The sequence below is a fragment of the Solanum verrucosum genome, unplaced genomic scaffold, assembly GCF_900185275.1.
Source record: "Solanum verrucosum unplaced genomic scaffold, falcon-dt-bn FXZP01000009.1, whole genome shotgun sequence".
Classification (NCBI taxonomy): domain Eukaryota; kingdom Viridiplantae; phylum Streptophyta; class Magnoliopsida; order Solanales; family Solanaceae; genus Solanum; species Solanum verrucosum.
The window spans coordinates 101119-120547 of NW_026020231.1; the positions used below are offsets into that span (position 1 = coordinate 101119).

At 31.8% G+C, this 19429-nt stretch overlaps 1 protein-coding gene across 2 annotated transcripts; it reads right to left on the bottom strand.

Annotated features, from left to right (window-relative positions):
* Positions 1-9348: 9348 nt before the first annotated feature.
* Positions 9349-16579, bottom strand: LOC125832168 (nucleobase-ascorbate transporter 6). Of its 2 annotated transcripts, none has more exons than XM_049511318.1 (15): positions 16358-16579; positions 15872-16045; positions 14837-14934; positions 14546-14719; positions 14066-14166; positions 13590-13665; positions 13432-13491; positions 13157-13341; positions 11256-11352; positions 10812-10898; positions 10559-10617; positions 10384-10475; positions 10185-10262; positions 9937-10097; positions 9349-9811 (listed from the first exon to the last, which is right to left on the bottom strand). In XM_049511318.1, the coding sequence occupies exons 2-15, from the start codon at positions 15960-15962 to the stop codon at positions 9593-9595; spliced, it is 1578 nt and encodes a 525-aa protein (XP_049367275.1). In that variant the 5' UTR covers positions 15963-16045; positions 16358-16579; the 3' UTR covers positions 9349-9592. The 2 variants fall into 2 exon arrangements, with proteins under 2 accessions (XP_049367275.1, XP_049367276.1); XM_049511319.1 differs by lacking the exon at positions 16358-16579 and adding an exon at positions 16126-16318.
* Between the last annotated feature and the right edge of the window lie 2850 nt (positions 16580-19429).

Consider the following 19429-nt stretch of genomic DNA (forward strand, 5'->3'; position numbering starts at 1 on the left):
GCAGTGAAGGGAGATAACGAAGCACAGCAGGGGTCTCTTTATAGCCACACTCACCCACTAACTGACCCCACCCACCACCCCCATATGTAAATAAAATCAAATTAATACTTCCTCCGATTAAATTAATTTTCAATAATTTGATATTTTAAAATTAAAATAAAAAATGTTATAAATTATAATTTGTCCCGTAACTGATTTAAACGTATATGATAAGTGTCATCATATGCGGAAGTAATGAAAATCATGTTTACTAAAGAGTGACGGTGAATGTTTTGTGTTGTGTGGTCAACTTTTTTGAACGGTGAGTATAAGTTAAGCGAAGTAGATAGTTTAGGAACAAATTTGAAACATTTTTTCATCGTTTAATTTCATTTATTTTTTATAAGAATTGAATTAATCAATTCCTAAACATGATTAATTTCGAAGTGCTTAATTTAATAATGAAAGATACGTTTTACGAAGATTTTAAGGACCAGCTGTTCTGCACGCAATAGAGTAGTGCTTAAAGGAAGTGATGTGAATAATCAGAAAGTGTTGCTCTTTTGCGGTCCCTTCTAATGTTCGATATTTGATTTATAGCCTATTAAATTTAAACTTACATGAAAAAATTTCATTATAAAAATAAATATTTTCTAATAAAAATAACTATACGAATATTTTTACCGTCCACCACAACCTTAATTGGTCACGATAGAGAGATGGAAATAAAAGAGGACAGACACAATGCTTTACGTCATTCTACTGCTAAAGTTTTTTTTACCACTATGCTTCGATCTACTGCTTTATCAACTCAGCTGACGCGCCAACTCTTCCAAGTACTCGAATTTAACACCAAATATATTCTTATCCAAAATAGCCGGTAACAACAGGATAGTAGTGATAGTACTATGCCTTACCTACACTTCGCTTCACGTGACACTTTTTTTTAATTTTAAAAATTTTATTCTATTTTAATAACATGAATGTAATAAACTCAATGATTTATGGCAAACAGTTTTTCTATATCAAAAAAAATGTATATATCTTATCTTCTTCACACTCTACTTGTAAAATATTTTATTGTCATGAGTTCATCATTACATAAATACTATTATAGTTTAACTTATAAATATAAGTTTAAAATTCTGTCCTAGGCGGATTCAGAATTTAAAGGTTGTGGGTGTCGTATCTCCTTTTAAATAAGCATGTTCATTAATTCAATAAAATATTTAACCTATTTCTTACCTTGTAAATATCAACTTCAGACTTCGATTTGATTATTCTATGACAAATGAATCAAAAAAATAAATAAATAATAAAATCTTGGCACTAAGAAAAAAAATTCCAACAATATCAATATTCATATTCATATTCATATTCTAAATACACTTAATGATAACATTACTATTTATATTTATTAATATTCACGCACTTTTTAAAATTATAATTATATAAAAGATGAATCAAGCAAAAAGATAATTTGTCATATAAATTAAAACGATCAAAATATCTACTATTTAAGAAAAAGAAAAAGAAAAAAAGATGGAATATATATTTGACGTTGGGGATTGAAGTGCACGCAATAAGTACAAAGGTGGGTAAATAAAGAAAGAGAAATGAGAAAATTGATGGAGACGATAGGGGATGTTTGGCATGACTCACCAAACAAAACAAAAACTAAAAACGTGAAATTTCAAGGGAAAATAATAGAAAGAGTTTTCTCATGAGTGTGGGGATAACAAGCCACACAAGAAGCATGCACCAAATCCAAACAACCCTCATAAGTGCTTGTCGCGTGTGAATCCTATACATAAAACATTTTTTATTTTATTTTTTAGAAAAAAATAATCTTTTTTCTAGTAGTAAGGGAAAAGTGAATTAAAAAATAGTTTCGTCTTTCTCTTTTTTTATATCTTTGCTCGTGCAAATATGAGACACTGTTTTTGGTCGTAATCAGTTTCTTTTTTCTTTTCTTTTTTCACTCAGCAACCTCTGTTATCTTTTCTGACCTAATTCCAATTTTGCTTCCCTTAAAAGAAGCATACAACAATATAAAACTCTCTTTTTCGCCTTTTCTTTATATCGTGGATATATTAGAAATAATTTCTCTACTTGTAAAAGATAGGAGTAAGACCGCAAATATTAGTGGCAAAGCCATATGTCAATTGATATTCATTCGTCGAAAAATTATATTATATATATATATTACACATTAACACCTCTTTATCTTTTATCATGAATTTTTTTCTTTATATTTTTATATTTTTTAGTGAAAATTTTAACTCCACGACAGACAGAATATATATTCTCTTCGAAGATTACTTATATAATTATATTGAATATATTGTCGTTGTTGCTGCCGCCTCTTAACACCTCTTATCTTTCTTTCTTGGAGAAAAGATAAGGTTTCTCAATAAGTCTAATTCAGCTTCTATCAATTTCTCTATCTAAGAATGTATAAAATTGATATCATACCAACAAACCAAGACTTCACATCTACCAATCAATTTTGAGTCAAGAAACAAAATTTTGTTCTTCTAAAAATAAAATATTTTATTGATTAGGGTAGCGTGCACTCTTATTTCACCAACAAATAGAATTTTACATGTTAACTGTATATTGTAACAGCAAAGATAATCTTAAATTATAGAGATAATTATCATGTCGCTTCAACTTGGTTCCATATCATAGTATATAAATTTCATCAATTGATGTCGATGGAGACAAATTCTGAATACCATTTTATCATCTAGATATAATATTTATTTTATTTTCTTAGCTGTCATCCTAAAAACTCGTCAGAATTCAAGAAAAAATGAACCTTAAGACTTATGGAGATGTGAGAATGAAGAAAGCATGCTGAAATTGGAATTCATTGGCCTGATCCACTCACCTTAAAGATTACGTTTTGACCAAAATAGTTACTCCCATCTCCCAATTTATGTGATACTTTTCTTTTTTTCAAGAGTCAAACAATTTAAGTTTGATAAAAAATTTATGGATGAAATTTTTAAATTTTTTAAAAGATATATAAAAAATTTACGGTAAAAAATAGAGTTATTGAATCTCGAAATTCAAAAGGTGTCACATAAATTAGGACGAAGGGAGTACAAAATGTGACAAAGTGGTCGACCAATTCTATCATGTTTTAGTCAATAACATTCAACAAAAGATAGATTGGAGCTTATCTCAAATATGAAGTGCTTGTGAAAGTTATAAACAATCAATTGTTCAAATGATAGTGAGTAACTTTTTAATTTGACAAAAATGAATATCTAAGTACTTGAAATAGTAATACATGGGCTTCGTTAATTTGTAATCATCACTCATGCGCTAGCTTTCTTCATGCTTGTGATCCAATGAGTTTATTAATTCATTGCTTGTTGCACATTAATGATAAAATAGATTTTCTTTTGACTATTGACAAAGATGATGATAAGCGATAACAAGTTTTGATTGCATGCATGGTTGCAATCCATCCACATATTGATCGTCCTTGTGAATGTCCTACTCAAAACATAAAATCAATCAATTAGTCGACCATATAATATACTTGTAGCGAATTCAGAATTTTTAGTCGGTGAATTTTGCTTTGTATATATGTAAAAGAAAATCAAAACATATAAATATATAGTTTGAGAAGCCCCAATGGAAAGATGTGAGAGGTTGACGATGGTGATTCTAGGAGACGTAGAGGTAGATCGAAAAATATTGAGGAGATCAGCTCATTAGAGGATGTGACGGATATGACATATTTTTAGTTCACCGAGGAGATATGAGGATTTGGAGGTCGCAAATTAGGATAGAAAGTTACGTAGATAGTTGAGTGGTTAGGCTTGGTGGTACTTTGACGCTCGTGCATGTTTTTCCTTAATATGGCAAATTTAGTTTGGTCGATCATACGACCAATAGTATTAGTAGTTTTGCATATGCTTTTTGATATGTGTTATCTGAGCTAGGAATCTTCACGGGAATGAAAAATTAAGTTGTTTTTGTATTTTTCGAATGATAAGATGAATTAAGTGTAAAAAAATAATGGAGTCAAATCGTGTTTTACTAACCTAACAACAAACAAGTAACAACCCCTCCATTTGTGATGAAGAAAAAAAGTAAAATAGTATATGATGATTGGTGGTTGGAAAATGGAAAGAAACAAGAAGGTACAAATGAAGTGTCAATAACCCAAGAAAGGGAGAACAAAGAATATCAAAGTTGCTGCCCAAAATCCTCTATATGTCTTCACATCCGACGAATGACAATTCATGGTGCTCCTTTAATTTGTTTCTCCCTTCAGTATATCATGATTTGATCACACTATCTGATCTTATTATATATTATTCTTATTTAATCACAAAAATTTTCCTAATAATTAATATATGTTCTTCCACTTTTGATGTTTCTAGAGCAAAAAATATAATAAAGTGATCTTTTCTGATGTTTTTTTTTAATTGAAATGGCGTACTAGAAAGTAACAAAGTTTTTGAACAAGGTAGCATTTGTCTGCATATTGACCTTGTAGAATAAAGCTAATATCTTCGTATAAAGTCTGCCTGTACGTACCACAAGGGTGGCAGTAATAGTACATTCCAGCATCGATCAAGATTTTGAACGAGACTTAATTTCTGATTATTGGCAAGCATTCTTTGGGTGACATAATTACCGATTTTCTGAAAGATTAGAGACGATGTGCGAATATATTTATATATAATCTAGATAAAAATTAAGAGGGTGAGGAGAGGGGAGCTGGTGAGAGTTTGGGGTGGGTTCGGGAGACAATTGTGTGAAAAGCTACTTCTGAAATTGAGTTTTTCCTATTTTGGCCGAAAAGTCATTTTCCTCAATTTGAAGGAAGTTATTTTCATAAAGGCTGTATTTTCAGAAAAATTATGACCAACTATATAAACATGAGAAATTTGAAAGAAAAAAAATCCACCATAACAAACACACCCTTTCCTCTTATTTCTATTTTCGTTTTCTTTATTCCTACGTCTATGCCTTTCCTTTTTAATTTTTTTTCCCAAATGAGACGAAAAAAATAGGGATAAGGGTCTGAAAAATATCTCCAACTTTGGTCGAATTTTTTGTTAGGTGTAGTATAATTATTAGGGATTTTAATATGGAAAACTACACAAATTGGATCCATTAGGTAAAGTATTTATCTAAATTGAACTCAACCCAATACTATTTAGGAAAAATTACCTAACTACACATCTTTTTTTACTCTATTTTCTATTATTCCCTACCATTTTAAAAAATTACAAAAATTCTTTTTTTTCTTCTCAAATTCTCTCATTTTCTTCCAACTCTATTATTTTCTCTCTTTTTTCATGCCTACAATCACTCCACTATATCACCATTACCTTCATCACTCCTTTATTTTGAATTAAATATTTTCTCTCTCCAGTTAATGATTTAAAGTTAATCAAGAGGTAGTTCTTCATTATTTTTTCCTTTCAAGTTTCTTTTACTGGAAAACATGGACAATAGGCTCAATTTATTGGCTATGTATCATATATTTATCCTGATTAGATTCATGACCCAAATTATTTACCCGACTGCCCTCTTATTCTATTCACTGAACCACTGGTTCTTCATCCTTTATTCCATCATAGTGTGTGTATATATATATATACTCTAATGATATCAAGGAATAACTACGTAGTGTTTTCACTGAAGCACTACTTCTTCCTCTTTGATACCATATACTCTGATGGTATCAAACAGTAAACATTAGTAATAAAAAACAGGGGTATGAAAGTAAAGAATAACCACTTATAAATAGTTGTCTTTTTAGATACAAGTGTTCTTTTCCCAATTTTATATTGTATAAAATGCCCACCAAAATAATACGCGTACTAGAAAACAAACATATAATATTTTTTTAGTATATCACACACATAGAATATATATTTTGTACATATTGTACTTGTATATATATCTAGCTAACAACTTTAATTATTTTTGGCCGGGTCACCAAACATAGTAAAAGCCACAATTATTATACTGTAGGTTCTATGAAAATAAAGAAGTTACTGTATATTTATATATAGCAACTTTATTAAAATCTCTTAAAATAGAAGCGTCTAAATTAAAAATCAGGTTTGACTTGACTTGGACCAAACCAGGATTGGGGCCGATACAAGTGGGCTTGGCCTACTTCAGTCGTATACCCAACAATCAAATATAAAATATTTATATGTATTTATTTTTTTCACCGACTAATTTAAATTGAGAAAAAAACTTCATTTTGATACATGAGATTCATTAAATTTTAAATGATGAATTATGTGTGGACAAGTTCAAAAGAAACAAGACTATTATTTGATGTGTGACACTCCAATTGAAGCACAGAGAATGTCCTTCCAAACTTTAATTGTGAAGGCAACACATATCTTCCAAGATGCAGAAAATATTCAATATTTGACTCTTGAAAGGTTTTATTTTCTCTGCTACAATAAATGCATAATTAATTAAAATTTTGAAAATTCAGACCTGAAAATAGGAATAAATCACGTAAAATTGCTTCTGACCCAATTAACATCTTGTGGGCCGAAGAATATATGATTTTTGTAAAAAAAAAAAATCACATCGAATAGTATAAGATTTGATACAATGACATTCTTTATTACAACAAAGTTATTAAATTACCTTTTTCCTAACTAAATTATTGTTACTAAAATATCTTGTAATTACAAAATTACTCGACTTTGCCAAATTAAGTATATCAAAGAAAGTCATTATATAATTTTTTTGTAACCAAAAGGTCGATCAACTTTGTCTAAGTATCACATAAAATGTGTCCTTTATTTCTTTAATGAGTTTCTATGATATTTAGGCAAAATTGAGTCGTTTTAGTTACATTTTTAGTAATTTTTATGCATAAAGTCGAGTGATTTTTTTTGCGATAAAAAATAAGTAACCTCTATGCAATAAAATAAAATTTGAGTTGTATCTATGAAATTAATCAATTAAAACTCCTTTTGGTGAGATTCTACTCCATCCGTTCATAATTATATGTCATTCTTACTAAAAAATATATGTTCCTTAATACTTATCATTTCACAAAATTAATGCATGAATGACATTATTCTACCTAAAAAAATTTTTATCCTTGAGCATTGAAAATATGCATTTGACCACATAGAAAACTAAGGAAATAATTCATATTCATTGGTTAAATTAGTTAATCAAAATAAATTAATTAATGTACATTGATTGTAAACTTGAGTTTAAGAGAACACTAAATAAGGGTACATTATTAAATTTATCTAATTTTTAATGGACGTGAAATCTAAAATGGTGACTACTAAATAGGAGCGGAAGGAGGGAGTATATTTTTATTTGATTTTAGAATGACCCCTTTAACAGCAAAAAATGAACTGTTTTTTTTCCTTTTTTGATAATTGTCTCTTGCACCACCATCTAAAGTTGAGTATAAAATAGTTGTAACAAAAACCACTATGGCCTAATAGAATATCCTGAGCTTTCTATTATAAATGAACCCAACGTTTATATCCTCCAATTGCTTCCTTTTTCTGTTTCAATTCATATGATACGCTTTTGTTTTTAGTCGATCCTAAAGAAAATGTCACCTTTCTATATTTACAAAGAGTTTATCTTTAAAATTTTCATTATATCCTTAATTAATGAAGTTATACATATCTATAACTTCCCCAATGGAATTTCACAGGATGTTCTTGTCGTTGTACATATATTTATAACTTGTTATAGACCAGAAATTTGAAAAGTCCACCTTTCGCTCTTAAATTTAATATCTAATCAAATATCATCACATAAATTGAAACAGAATACAGTATATGCAAAGAAAAAACTAGTGGATGACAAATAATTTGATTTCTTTTTCAAGTACTAGTAGTGGGTAAGAGCACTAATATTTATGGGCCCAGTATTAGTACCTTTGCATTTTGACATTCTAGGCAGGACCAATTCTGCGTTCCCATCAAAACAGCTTTAAGCACTACAATAGCAATAGCACCACTAAATTTGATAAAATTGTTCTTTGGTCTTTCTAATTGATTCTGATTGTCATTATTAATTGATTAGTAAGTTAATCAGTTTCTTAAAATGTTGTTAGTCATTGTTAACAAGGTTGTTTTTTCTAAAACATGATCAATCACTAATTCTGATTATTTATTAACTAAGAGAAATTACTGATCATATCAGACAAATTAATCCTGGCTAAAGAGGATCTCATGCAGTTTCAAAATGATTTTGAACTAAAATAAAATTCAAAACCAATTCTCTCTAGTCTTTTTTGTGTCCCATACCAACTTAACAAAATGGGCTAGTATTTATATATATATATATATATATATTTGGCAGCATTAGTGAATATCATAACCTTAAGTTAGTGGTAAATGGTCAACATTCAACATCACTACGTTGGCTGAATCTATGCCCTCCCTAAACTTAAGGGATTTGCTAAAATTAATTAGTAATTAGTTTGTTCAAGTGGTAGGCGGAGCTGGTACTTTTAGGGGTTCAAACTTCAAATTTTGAAAGAAGTAAACATACGAGGAAGCCAGAGAAATTTAATATGAGTTATATATACATAAAAAAAAATAAAAAAAATTTAACACTATGTATTGTAATGCTTGGACTTTTATCCTAAGTTCAGCCATGAACCATGGCTCACATGGCCCATCTTTGACATTTTTGTCCATAAAATTACAAACTCCCATTATTTCGAGTAGGTTGGGTTTGAACTCCAAAAATCACATCAATATGAATTACATAACCTATCTTCCAGTTTGCGCGTACCAAACAGAATATTGTCCTTTCTATATTAATCTCATCAGCTAACCACAATCAATCAATGGTGATGTCAGAAACTCGGCGAAGAGTGTGCAAATTTTCCTCTCCTCTCATTTGATGGCCATAGTAATTAGCAACACGCACCGACTGACCTTGGAAACGGGTGGTCCTAAAATTAGACTGCAAGGTCAAAAGTTCAGGAATAAACACTACAATTGGTCTAGAATGTCATAAAAGTACTTCTACAGTCTTTGTCTTTCCTTTGTCTTCATCATGCATAAAGCTTATGGCAATTTCAAACATTGATAAGGATTATGTAGTGAGTAATTCTTTCTAAGTTGTCAATTATATAGTCATATGTAAAGCTTTCCCTTCACATCTGACAGAGATAATGAAATAATACTTGCTGCTTGTGTCTTGAATTTTATGAATCTGTACTGATTCCTTGTGTTATTTTTCTTCTCTATTTGCTTTGTGTTGTGTGAGATTATCTGCTAGTTTAGCCACAATCTTCCGCATCAGTAATATACTATAACAAAATCTTCTTGATACTAACTCATATCCAACAAGCTTATTGCTACTGAATTCAGCATACAATTTGAAAGCAGTAAAGCTTATTCTATTACTATTCATAGTACATATAACCTTGGATTTACAACAAAGAAAACAATTAACAAATGTCAGACTATTTAATTATACCTTTGGGAAGTAGCAGATACATATAAAGCAAATTGGTGGCGCAGCATTAATGCGCTCCAATACACAGCTCTGAAGGGCTTGTGATGATATCGCATATGAGTATATGACCCTTCTATCTTCATGATAAAGGACGAGATGATCACACGGATGGGAAATACTTGTTGAGATTGAATGGGAGGGAATAGAATTCCTCACTTCTCGTGTCCGTCTTGAAAGACTTGAACTTGTCCCACCATGGCTTGCCTCTGTCTTTCCTTATCTGACCATCCCTTTTGTGCATTGTGTTGTCCAAGAAATAAGCCAGGATACCCGCAACAAAAGCTTCCGATGAGAATGGCACGTTAACCATATCGTTGAACTGAAGAATAACAAAGCATGTAACTTTTCTCAGCAAGCTCTTTTACATGACTAGAACTAAAAAAAAAACAAGAAAATAATTGGAGATGATTATGATATTTAGGAGGTAATGTCAATTTGCCATACCCATCGTCCACTCGTGTGAACAGGTCCATAACCCTCAATAACTGTGTGTTCGTTGAAGTACTGTGGAATTGACAAACCCAGAAAGATGGAGAAGCCTAGTATGAACTTGGTACGGAAACTGTTCAGATTGCAAAACTGAAGGAAGCTTAAGCCTCCTACGCCTGCAAAGGACAGACAACATAAGAACTGATTAATTCATCAATAACATGGATCAGGGATTGTTGGACGTCTTGGTTCGATAAACTTACCCACATAAGCGAATAAAATGCAATACAAAGCACCTACAATCGATGTTGGTATTGAAGCAAAGACTGCTCCAAATTTTCCTGAAGACAATCGTGTTGTCAAGACAACCACAGGGGAAAAAGAAGGGGAGGGGATAGTGGATTATCAACTTTATCAATAGGTCCGTCTTTCTCAAAGGGAATGTTTAAGCAGGTGATTTACCAAGAATTGAAAAGAAAATCATAAATCCCGCAGCTATCTGAACTACTCTTCTGCTACCAACACGTGTCAGTGCTAAAAGACCCACATTTTCACTGCATGTTGGGAAAGAAAGTTCATTTCAATCAACATTGTAACAAGAGTTTATCATTCAGCAGAAGAATTTGTCTGGACATACACAGATACAGAAGATCCATTCCCAGTGCCAAACAACCCAGACAGTAAAATGCCAATTCCCTGAGATACAAACAAAAGAAGACTTGTAACTTGATGAGATGGGTTGGGCAATCCTCTCCATAATGTTAAATGCCAATTGCAAGTAAAGACCCATGTCAACTAGATTATATTATTCGTGATTCCTGTTCTGTGTTATGCTAAAGAATGGGGAGGGAAGGGTGTGGGAGGTATGATCTAGGAAAATGCCTTTTTACCTGCCAACCTACACCTCTGCTGAGTACGGATGGTGGCAATGGAGTAGCACTTGCGTATCTCGTAGTTGCGATAAAGGCACCAGTGGACTGAAAAACAAAAGCAACTATCAGAAGGGTGTTGCTTCCAGGCTTGTCTAACCCAAGTATCTGTTTCTTCATAAGAATTAGCAATCAGAAGAAGTGCGCAAAGAAACAACAGAACTAAAAAGCAAGCAAAACGGGTATAAACACAGCAGGGAAGCCATAAAAGAAAAGAACAGACAAAGGTTGAGAAGCAACTCTTAGATATCTGCCCCGAAAATTAGGGCCTCTCATATATAGTATTTATTGAGCCTATTCTATGCAGTCAGCAACATTGTCTAACAAGCAAAACATCCAATAAGATAGAGTAAAGCATTCACAATTTCCACAAATTTCTACATCAAGCAGGTAAAAAAATAGAACCTCAACAAGAGCAACAAATGCGGCCATCATCATAGCAAATGCTTCACCAGCATCAAATGAAGGTGCTCCCCATTGGAAGGGGTATGGAACGCTAATCCTGCGAACAAAACCCAGTGAAACAAGAGGATAATATCATCAATAGTTACACATTATAAGTTGCTTATAGTTGAGCGACACTTGAATGCACCAAACAAGTGCATTCTGAACTACAGAAGCACTTGGAATCAAATGTAAACAAGTAAATTGAAAGCTTGAAGCAGAAAAATACCATCTCATGTGTTACAAGAACAATACCACCATTGAAGAAGTGCAGGTAGAGAAAACAATAAACTATTTGTGCTCTAAGTAGTACAACAATGAAAACTAACAGCTGATTTCAAAAGACGGTGTATCTACTCCTAAGCACGAAAATCAGGTAGGTGAGTTTCAAACACCCACCCTTATTAACTTGCACATAAATTAACTAGGGCTTAATTAGTCAGGGTACTTATTAACATCATAGTTTCCTAAATTGCAATTTCAATGTTGTATCTTCCAATTATGCTCAAAGTAAAAAATAAATAGTAATAAATAGGCACAAGCACTTTCCAATTGTAACTACTATGGCGAAGAGGACATAAGGGAATGTACCAGTCACATTTTATATTCTTAAGTGTTCCTGCTGATGGAATCTAATAAGGTGATTTAACATTAAATCACACAACAAGAATGCAGTACATGAGTATGTAGGCCAATTAAAACCTAGGAGTTAGAAGCTGATTATGAAGTTATCTCATGTATCGAAGTGTTATTATTCCGAAGTTTCTGGTTGCCACATACGTTACAAAACTACCCTCTTGTCCCAACATAGAATGTCTATTTCAATTCACGAATAAAGCTCGCAGAACTCGTTTACGCATTAAATGGGCCAAGTGTGAGATCCCTCTTGAGCTTGATTATTAACAAACCTATGCTCACATAGTCGCATAACCTCGGCTCGAGTTTTGACTTGAATAATAACCTAGCAATCCATCTCTAGGTATAAAATAACATCTGCATAATGTCTTGCGCAAGCACACTCGGATACAAGTGTTTTTTCCTTCACCATCCAATATGTTGCTCACCATCCCAAAAGTCAGCCATTAATCATATCTTCCAATTTTTATCTACATACAGTCGCCATAATCACCACGAACCCAAACACACAAAACTTCAATAGGAATATGATGATTTCAACTTCTTCGTGTATCTAAATTTTGATATTTTTATTCATTATTTGAAGTTTCAGCGTCGATATAGACAACGATTGACAAAATCTATATTGATTTTATTGACAGAATCCATATATGATTCCTGCCTCTGTTATGCAAGAAGAATCTAATACACCTATAATCCTGAATTTTAAATCTGATTGTTGAAAGCTTAGTTATGACTCTAATTACCCGACAAGGTGACTAAACTTTCATCCTACCTGGTCTATATATGTACTTTCAGGCGGCGACTGACAAAAAAAGTTGAAAAATGTGATGGTCTATGGTTTTGAATTTGGAAAGTTCTGTTTTTCATTCGAACTCAAGCTTTTGAGCTATTTCTTGAGTTGTTTGATGAAGTTGTAAGCTCGTATGACAATCAAGATGATCTTGAGATCAGGAAATTGCTAATCGAATTTGACCACCCACTTCTCAGCTTCAGTTGGATCGTCAATATGTCTGAACTTAATTATTCTACCTACTTTTGTATTCTACCCAGTTTGCAACATGAGACCCACCTACTACTTAAAAGTTCAACTTCAACAAAAAGCTCAAATTTTTTAAATCCTTTTTTTGGACCCACAAGAGGAAATGTGATGTAATTTCCGAAGGTATGACAAGGCCCTAATGCAGAAGCAAGTGATGAGGGGTGAGGAAGAGAAAAGCACTCACCATTGAGCACCATCAATGAGTCCAGCACGATCAGTTCTGCAGCTTGCTTGGGTCATTGGTGCAGCACCATTATAAGCCCCACCCACTGTAAGTAAGTGGGCGTAAATCCATACAATTGCAACGGTGAAAAGAACAGCAAAACGATCAAATATGTGCTTCCCCGGGCGTATCACATGAGCCAAATACTGTAATGACAACCAAAATCACATTTCTATATGCTACAATTCAAAGCAACATAAAGTGATAGGGATATATTTCTTGATAAAGCATCTCACTTGAGAGAAAATGACCAAAAGGACCAGCTCTGGCAACCCAATTTCAACACATTTGGCAACCTAAAATATATAAGATATAGTCAACATTTCGGCATTATATAGAAGCAAACAAGTAGACGTTCAAAAAGGAAAAAACGTGCATCTACATCATTACTTACCCCAGGAAAACCAAACTCATAGAGCCCGAAGCCGACAAGAGTAACTAAAGGAACAGCTGAAAGTGGGCTCAGGAACCTAAATAATCGAAAGAAATAAGATGCCAATTAGAGCTAGTTTCACTTCAATGACACAAAATGATGACACAATCGACATGATGTAGTGAACCACCAAAACTAACCCATTGAGCAAATACTTGATCTTCAATCCCAAAAAAGAAACATAGCAGGAGTAGAAAAGAGTGCTTTATTAAATTGCAGGAACTAGATCAGAAGTCTAGTATAGGGAATAACATCTCCCAGACACATATTGACATAATAGGAAGTACATCAGAAGTCTGTCTAGACATAGGGAATAACATCAACCAGTTATACATTGACAGTAACAACAACATACCCACAGTGAAATCCCACAAGTGGAGTCAGGGAAATACATTTACACTAAATGGCAGAATATAAATCTTATCATACTAACAAACCTCACAACATTGCGCCAGAGACCACTGAAGCCTAAGACGATCTGAATTGTTGAAGCAACAATAAGAGCACCTTGGGTGGCCCTCATTATCTTCTTAAATCTCTGACAAAAAATAGAAAATGTAACATTAATATTAGGACAGACAGAATATCATCAAGATGAAGTGGATGAGTCCAAGTTATGCCTAAACATCTTCTACAGAAATTAAAAGAGTGCACTAATAAGAATTATTTCAAGGAAAATTGACTACTAGTTTCCAGAGCTACTGTGGGTTTTGTGCATTAGTGATTTTGGCACTCAAGTTGTTAGCTTAAAGAGAATAAAACAGCTAAACTTTTGTTCCATGATTTGACTGTGATACTTACGAGAGAACTTCATCACAAAACCAAGATTCCAATTATTTATCCTTTTTAACATTCATTTGATTAAAATAACATTATTTAAACAACAAAGGACAAAATCAGCATCTGATGACACCAACCGACACAGGGTCTGGGTCACTCCATCGTCCCGAAAGGATAATCGAAATTGTAGGTGCAACAAAGGTATAAGACGCTCCAATCACAGCTGGTAGTCTAGTTCCAAAGTAAGATTGCAACAAGGTGTTCAGCCCAGCAACAAATAGCACTGTCTGAATAACTTTGGCTTTCTCCTCCTGCATAGGGGAAGAGAATGGTCTGTTTAGTATTGTCGCATTACTTTTAAACAAAAAAAAAAAAGTAAAAAATCATAATACGCAGTTTAACAGGTTTGCAGTGTCAGTAGAGCTTACATTTCCTCCTCCCATTTGGGGAACCAGAGCCGTAGTAATGATAACTGCGGTACCAAGCATAACCAGATAATGCTGAAATCCTAGAAGGATTGCCTCAGCTGCATTCAACAATTAGACAAAATCACCATAGTCCACAGTCCATATTACAGAAAATAATCAACAACATACAAAAAGATATCGAGAAGTATTATATGACATTTGTTCAAGATCAGCAGCACAAAAAGAAATAATTATTTAACTGAGTAGATATTACTACAAAATCAGTCACCGAGACAATACCAGACACAATAATTCTACCAAGTCTGCTTGATATTTCCCGTGTGACCAGAAAAGGATAGCATAAAAAATACTAATCACACACAAAAAAGGGAAGAACTTTCACACATAAGGAATATAATAAGAAATGCCATTAGTTACAGCTAATTGTAGTATGAGGCTAAATGGGAAAAATAATCATATACTTTTAACAACTAGAATTAAAAAACGAGTGCACAGAAGCTGCTTCTTATGTAACCAGCTTCTAGATCCCAATTCGCCAGCATAACATCTAAACCCCACGAATTTGACACGATAACACAATTGGGCCGTGAATTTGTCAACAAGAAAAAAAACAGAATATTCAAAAGAGAAAATTCAAAACTTGAAACAAAAGCAATTAATGTGGTTTATGCTCAATACAGCAACACATATTTTGCATAAAGAAGCAATTCACTGAGAAATAGTAAAGCCTGTGGGACAACAACACACATTACATTATGAATCAATTCAATGAGAAATAGTAAAACCCGTGGGACAAAAGAACAGAGTTCAGGAAAACCAGGCCCCATATGCTCCAAGCAAGAAAAGAGAAGATTATTCTACAATGCCAAAAAAACAGATGGAACAAAGCAATCTAACAAAATTTAGGAAGAATCTTAGTAGCTCAGTTGATTCGCTACCTGAAACTTTCACCCAAGTATTGGATTTCCTACCTTGTAATCCCCTCCCATATCCCAAATTTCGAAAGTTAAAAAAAAAACAGAATTGAGAACTTACGCCATGGAGGAGGACTAGTAATGCAGTAAGAAACATTAGGAAGCTGATCTTTTGGTGGATGTGGCGCTGGTTCATCAGACTTTGCTGCCATAACTTTCTCTCTCCACTACTTTCTTTCTCTCTCTAAGTTGAACACCTCACTAAATTAGCGGTGCAAACTGCAAAACCCCAAATCTGCACAATGACACATAAATCTCTCAGAAACCAATAAAAAATGTTAACAAAAAAGAAAAGTACTGAAGCTTTTTGAGTACCTAGAAAGCAAGATTTCAGAAAAGACTAAATTTTTCGAGTACCCAAAAAGCTCAATCACTCATATATGAACCCACACACAAAAGTGACAAGATTGGAACAACAACACCCACATGTATGTACCACACACCCACACCCCTTCACTCTTATTAAAAAAAGAAATGCAAAGCAAATGAAACTGTAACAGAATGTTTTGACAGTACAAGAAGAACAAGAAAGTATAAAAAAAACTACCTTTGTTGTATATAACAAGTTCTTGAAGCAACCTGAAGTTGGTATGGTGCATTAAGGTTTGATTAATCACAGACCCCACTTCAATTAATCATTTTCAACGAAGAAAAAAAGGACCAACTTTAAGAAGATTGTATTTGTTGCTTTTGTGAATTGTCCAAAACAGGAAGAAAAGAAAAGAAAGTCAGTATATAGGAATGTGTGAGCAAAAATGTAAAAGGTAATAAAATGACAGAGAAATAGACCCCCCAACTTTGAACACCGCTTCTGTTTTCTCCTTTATCTCTCCGTTTCAAAAATTAGAAAAAATGAATGAATTCGAAGAATCTCTCGATCAGAACACATTTATTAATGTTGGTTAATATTTGCCACTATTAAATTTGTCATATACTTTTTAAAAGAAACTGATATATTTATTTATTGTTTTATTATCTCTATTAAATTGATATTTTATACTTAAGTTTTGAGTATTTATCTTCTAAAATAGTAGGCAAGTAAAAATAAATTGAAGGAGCATTTTTTTATTTTTTCTTGTTGATTGGTCAACAAACATGCGCTCCAAGGGATTGACACCTCAAATAAAGAATTACAGGAGTAAAATACTGAAATTATATAATACAGAGTAAAGAATTTTATGACAAAGGAATTTTTGTTTACCAATTTTAAATTTTTTTTATTAAACAAGCATTATCGTTTACCACTGTCCCCCTTCTCTGTCGGTTGATTTTCTGTCAGCAAAAATTATATACTATATAGTAATACAACATAATTTTTAATTTATCTTATCCATATTTTATCTTGTTTCAATTAGGTTAAAAAAAGACGATTATATTTATGTAATAGTAGAAAAAAAAAACTTGAATTCATTTCTTCTTCAAAATTTTGATAAATATCAGTGACATTTAAAATTAAAAAAATAGTTAAATAAGTCTCATAATTTTGAAAAAGTTATATATTATTAAATTAAAGTAGAACGAAAAAATACTTTTGCTTTTTATAAAAATACCTCTATTGAAGCAGTCATGTAGATTAAAATCTACTTCAACCTTTAACTCCCTCGAATATAATAAGAGAAAAAAATGATGAAATTGTCCTTAAATATACACTGCTGGCTTAGGCTCAACAAACTGAATTATTGAAAAATAAATAAGTTTTGATTAATACTTATGATTGAGGAACTTGTAGTTTTTTTTAATATATAAAAAAAAGTTGGAAGAATATTAGGTTTGCACAAAAAGAAGAGACAAAATAGAAAGGCAAACAAATGACACCGACACATTCTCCCTATTTTCGTTCCAACTTTGCATCATCTATTCGATTTTTATTGATACTTTGAAGAATTCTCCACCGTAATACCTCATTTTATGTATTCATTTTCTATTTTTCCTCCTCTAAAACTAATAAATGTATAAAAAGATTGTATAATTATTTTTTGTTTTGTAACTAGGAATAGTAACTAACAACTCTATAAAAATAGTCTAACAATTACCAAATTTACATTCTGATTTTGACAGTCAATATATCTGCCAGTTCAAGTATTACGTTTTTTTTTTTCCTTTGAAAATATGGTACTTGAAACTCATTTATCTTACTATTTTAAATTTGAGGCTGAGCAGCTAATTAATGGAATACTAGTACTAGATATTTTAATAAAAATAATAATGCGCAGTATTTATCGTTAGGGATCTGGTAGGATAATTTATTATTAGGGACTTAGGTGTAGTTATTATTCATTACTATGAGTAAAACAGAAAGAAGTACTTTTAACCTAAAAAAAAAAAAAGTAGTGTGCTCCTCAAAAGTCAAAACAAGAAGGTGCAAGGACAAATATGTGCATAGTTTATAAATTATAATCAAGTGACATGGACTCTTTAAAGCATCAGAAAATTGTAATTTAGTTGGATATATTGTTATTTATAGCTTACACAGTTGTAATTAATATTTATACAACAGAAATATTTGGTGAGAGTTTTTATGAATACATTTCCCTAAGTAGGTATATGTGGCATTAATTTTTTTGGCTTCCTAGTCACATAGAGTTATGTAATATATTGATAGTATATAATTACGTGTGTATAATGTCTAATTATGTATCAGAAATATAAATCCATTTATCTACATAACTACATTATTATTATGAGCTAAAGATTGTTTTACTTTCGATTAGTTCAAATCTTTTTTTTGGTAGTCAAGACGATTTAATATTAATTAGTTAATATGCATCAATACAACAATATCAGCCACATTGCTTGTAGCGTTACAAACTGAGTTGGATATTGGACTTAGGCATCCATTACTATTACAGACGATAGTTGAATTATTAGCAAAAGAAGTTCCTCCCTTGTCTGCTTCTAGACTGTCAAGAATAAACAGCTCTTCAAAACGAAATTCCTTCAACATTTTCTTTAATAAATTAATCTCAAATTTAGATATAAGTTTCTTTTTAATATTTTAATTCTTTTAATATATCATTTATTTAAAATGATTTGTATTTGCAATAAATTAAAATTTTAAAATTTAAACTTTGAAGCTCTTATTGTTCCATTGACCGAAAACAGAACCTTTACTTTGAATATTACTCTCAACTAAGCATACTCCTACTTATATTCGATTTCACAATGCTTATGGCATTTTAAGATTCTGACGAAGTGCCTACAACAAAATATAAATATGAATATAATTAATTAATTTCTATTAAATAGCTGTCAAATATGTTATAAGTAATTGGTTTATTACTCACTTGTTTCATGTGCAATGAAATTAGTTGTGGGTGGTTTCGAATTGTAGAAGAATAAAAGCAGTGCATAAAATCCTCGTTTTAAAATATTATACAAAATATTAAATCTTTTTAAAATATTGAACAAGTATGTACGTGGTATACTTTTGGAGTATACAATTCACATATATAATGTAAAAAAGAATTACTATTTTAATGTTATTTACCATCAAGTTGTTATATATGTGAATTGTATAACTCAGAAGTATATAATGTACATAATTGTTGTTTGTTGTAGTGTAATCTTTTATGGGAAGAAACTTGTAGATAGATACGAGCGAAAATATTTTTATTTTGCC

Bases quoted from the DNA above. Each gene is read 5' to 3' on its own strand.
- LOC125832168 (XM_049511318.1), bottom strand. From the start codon at position 15,962: ATGGCAGCAAAGTCTGATGAACCAGCGCCACATCCACCAAAAGATCAG. The intron at 14,720-14,836 runs GTAAGCTCTACT...TCCCCTATGCAG, and splicing joins CCCAAATGGGAGGAGGAAAT to GAGGAGAAAGCCAAAGTTAT. The intron at 13,342-13,431 runs GTGAGATGCTTT...TTGTCATTACAG, and splicing joins TTTTGGTCATTTTCTCTCAA to TATTTGGCTCATGTGATACG.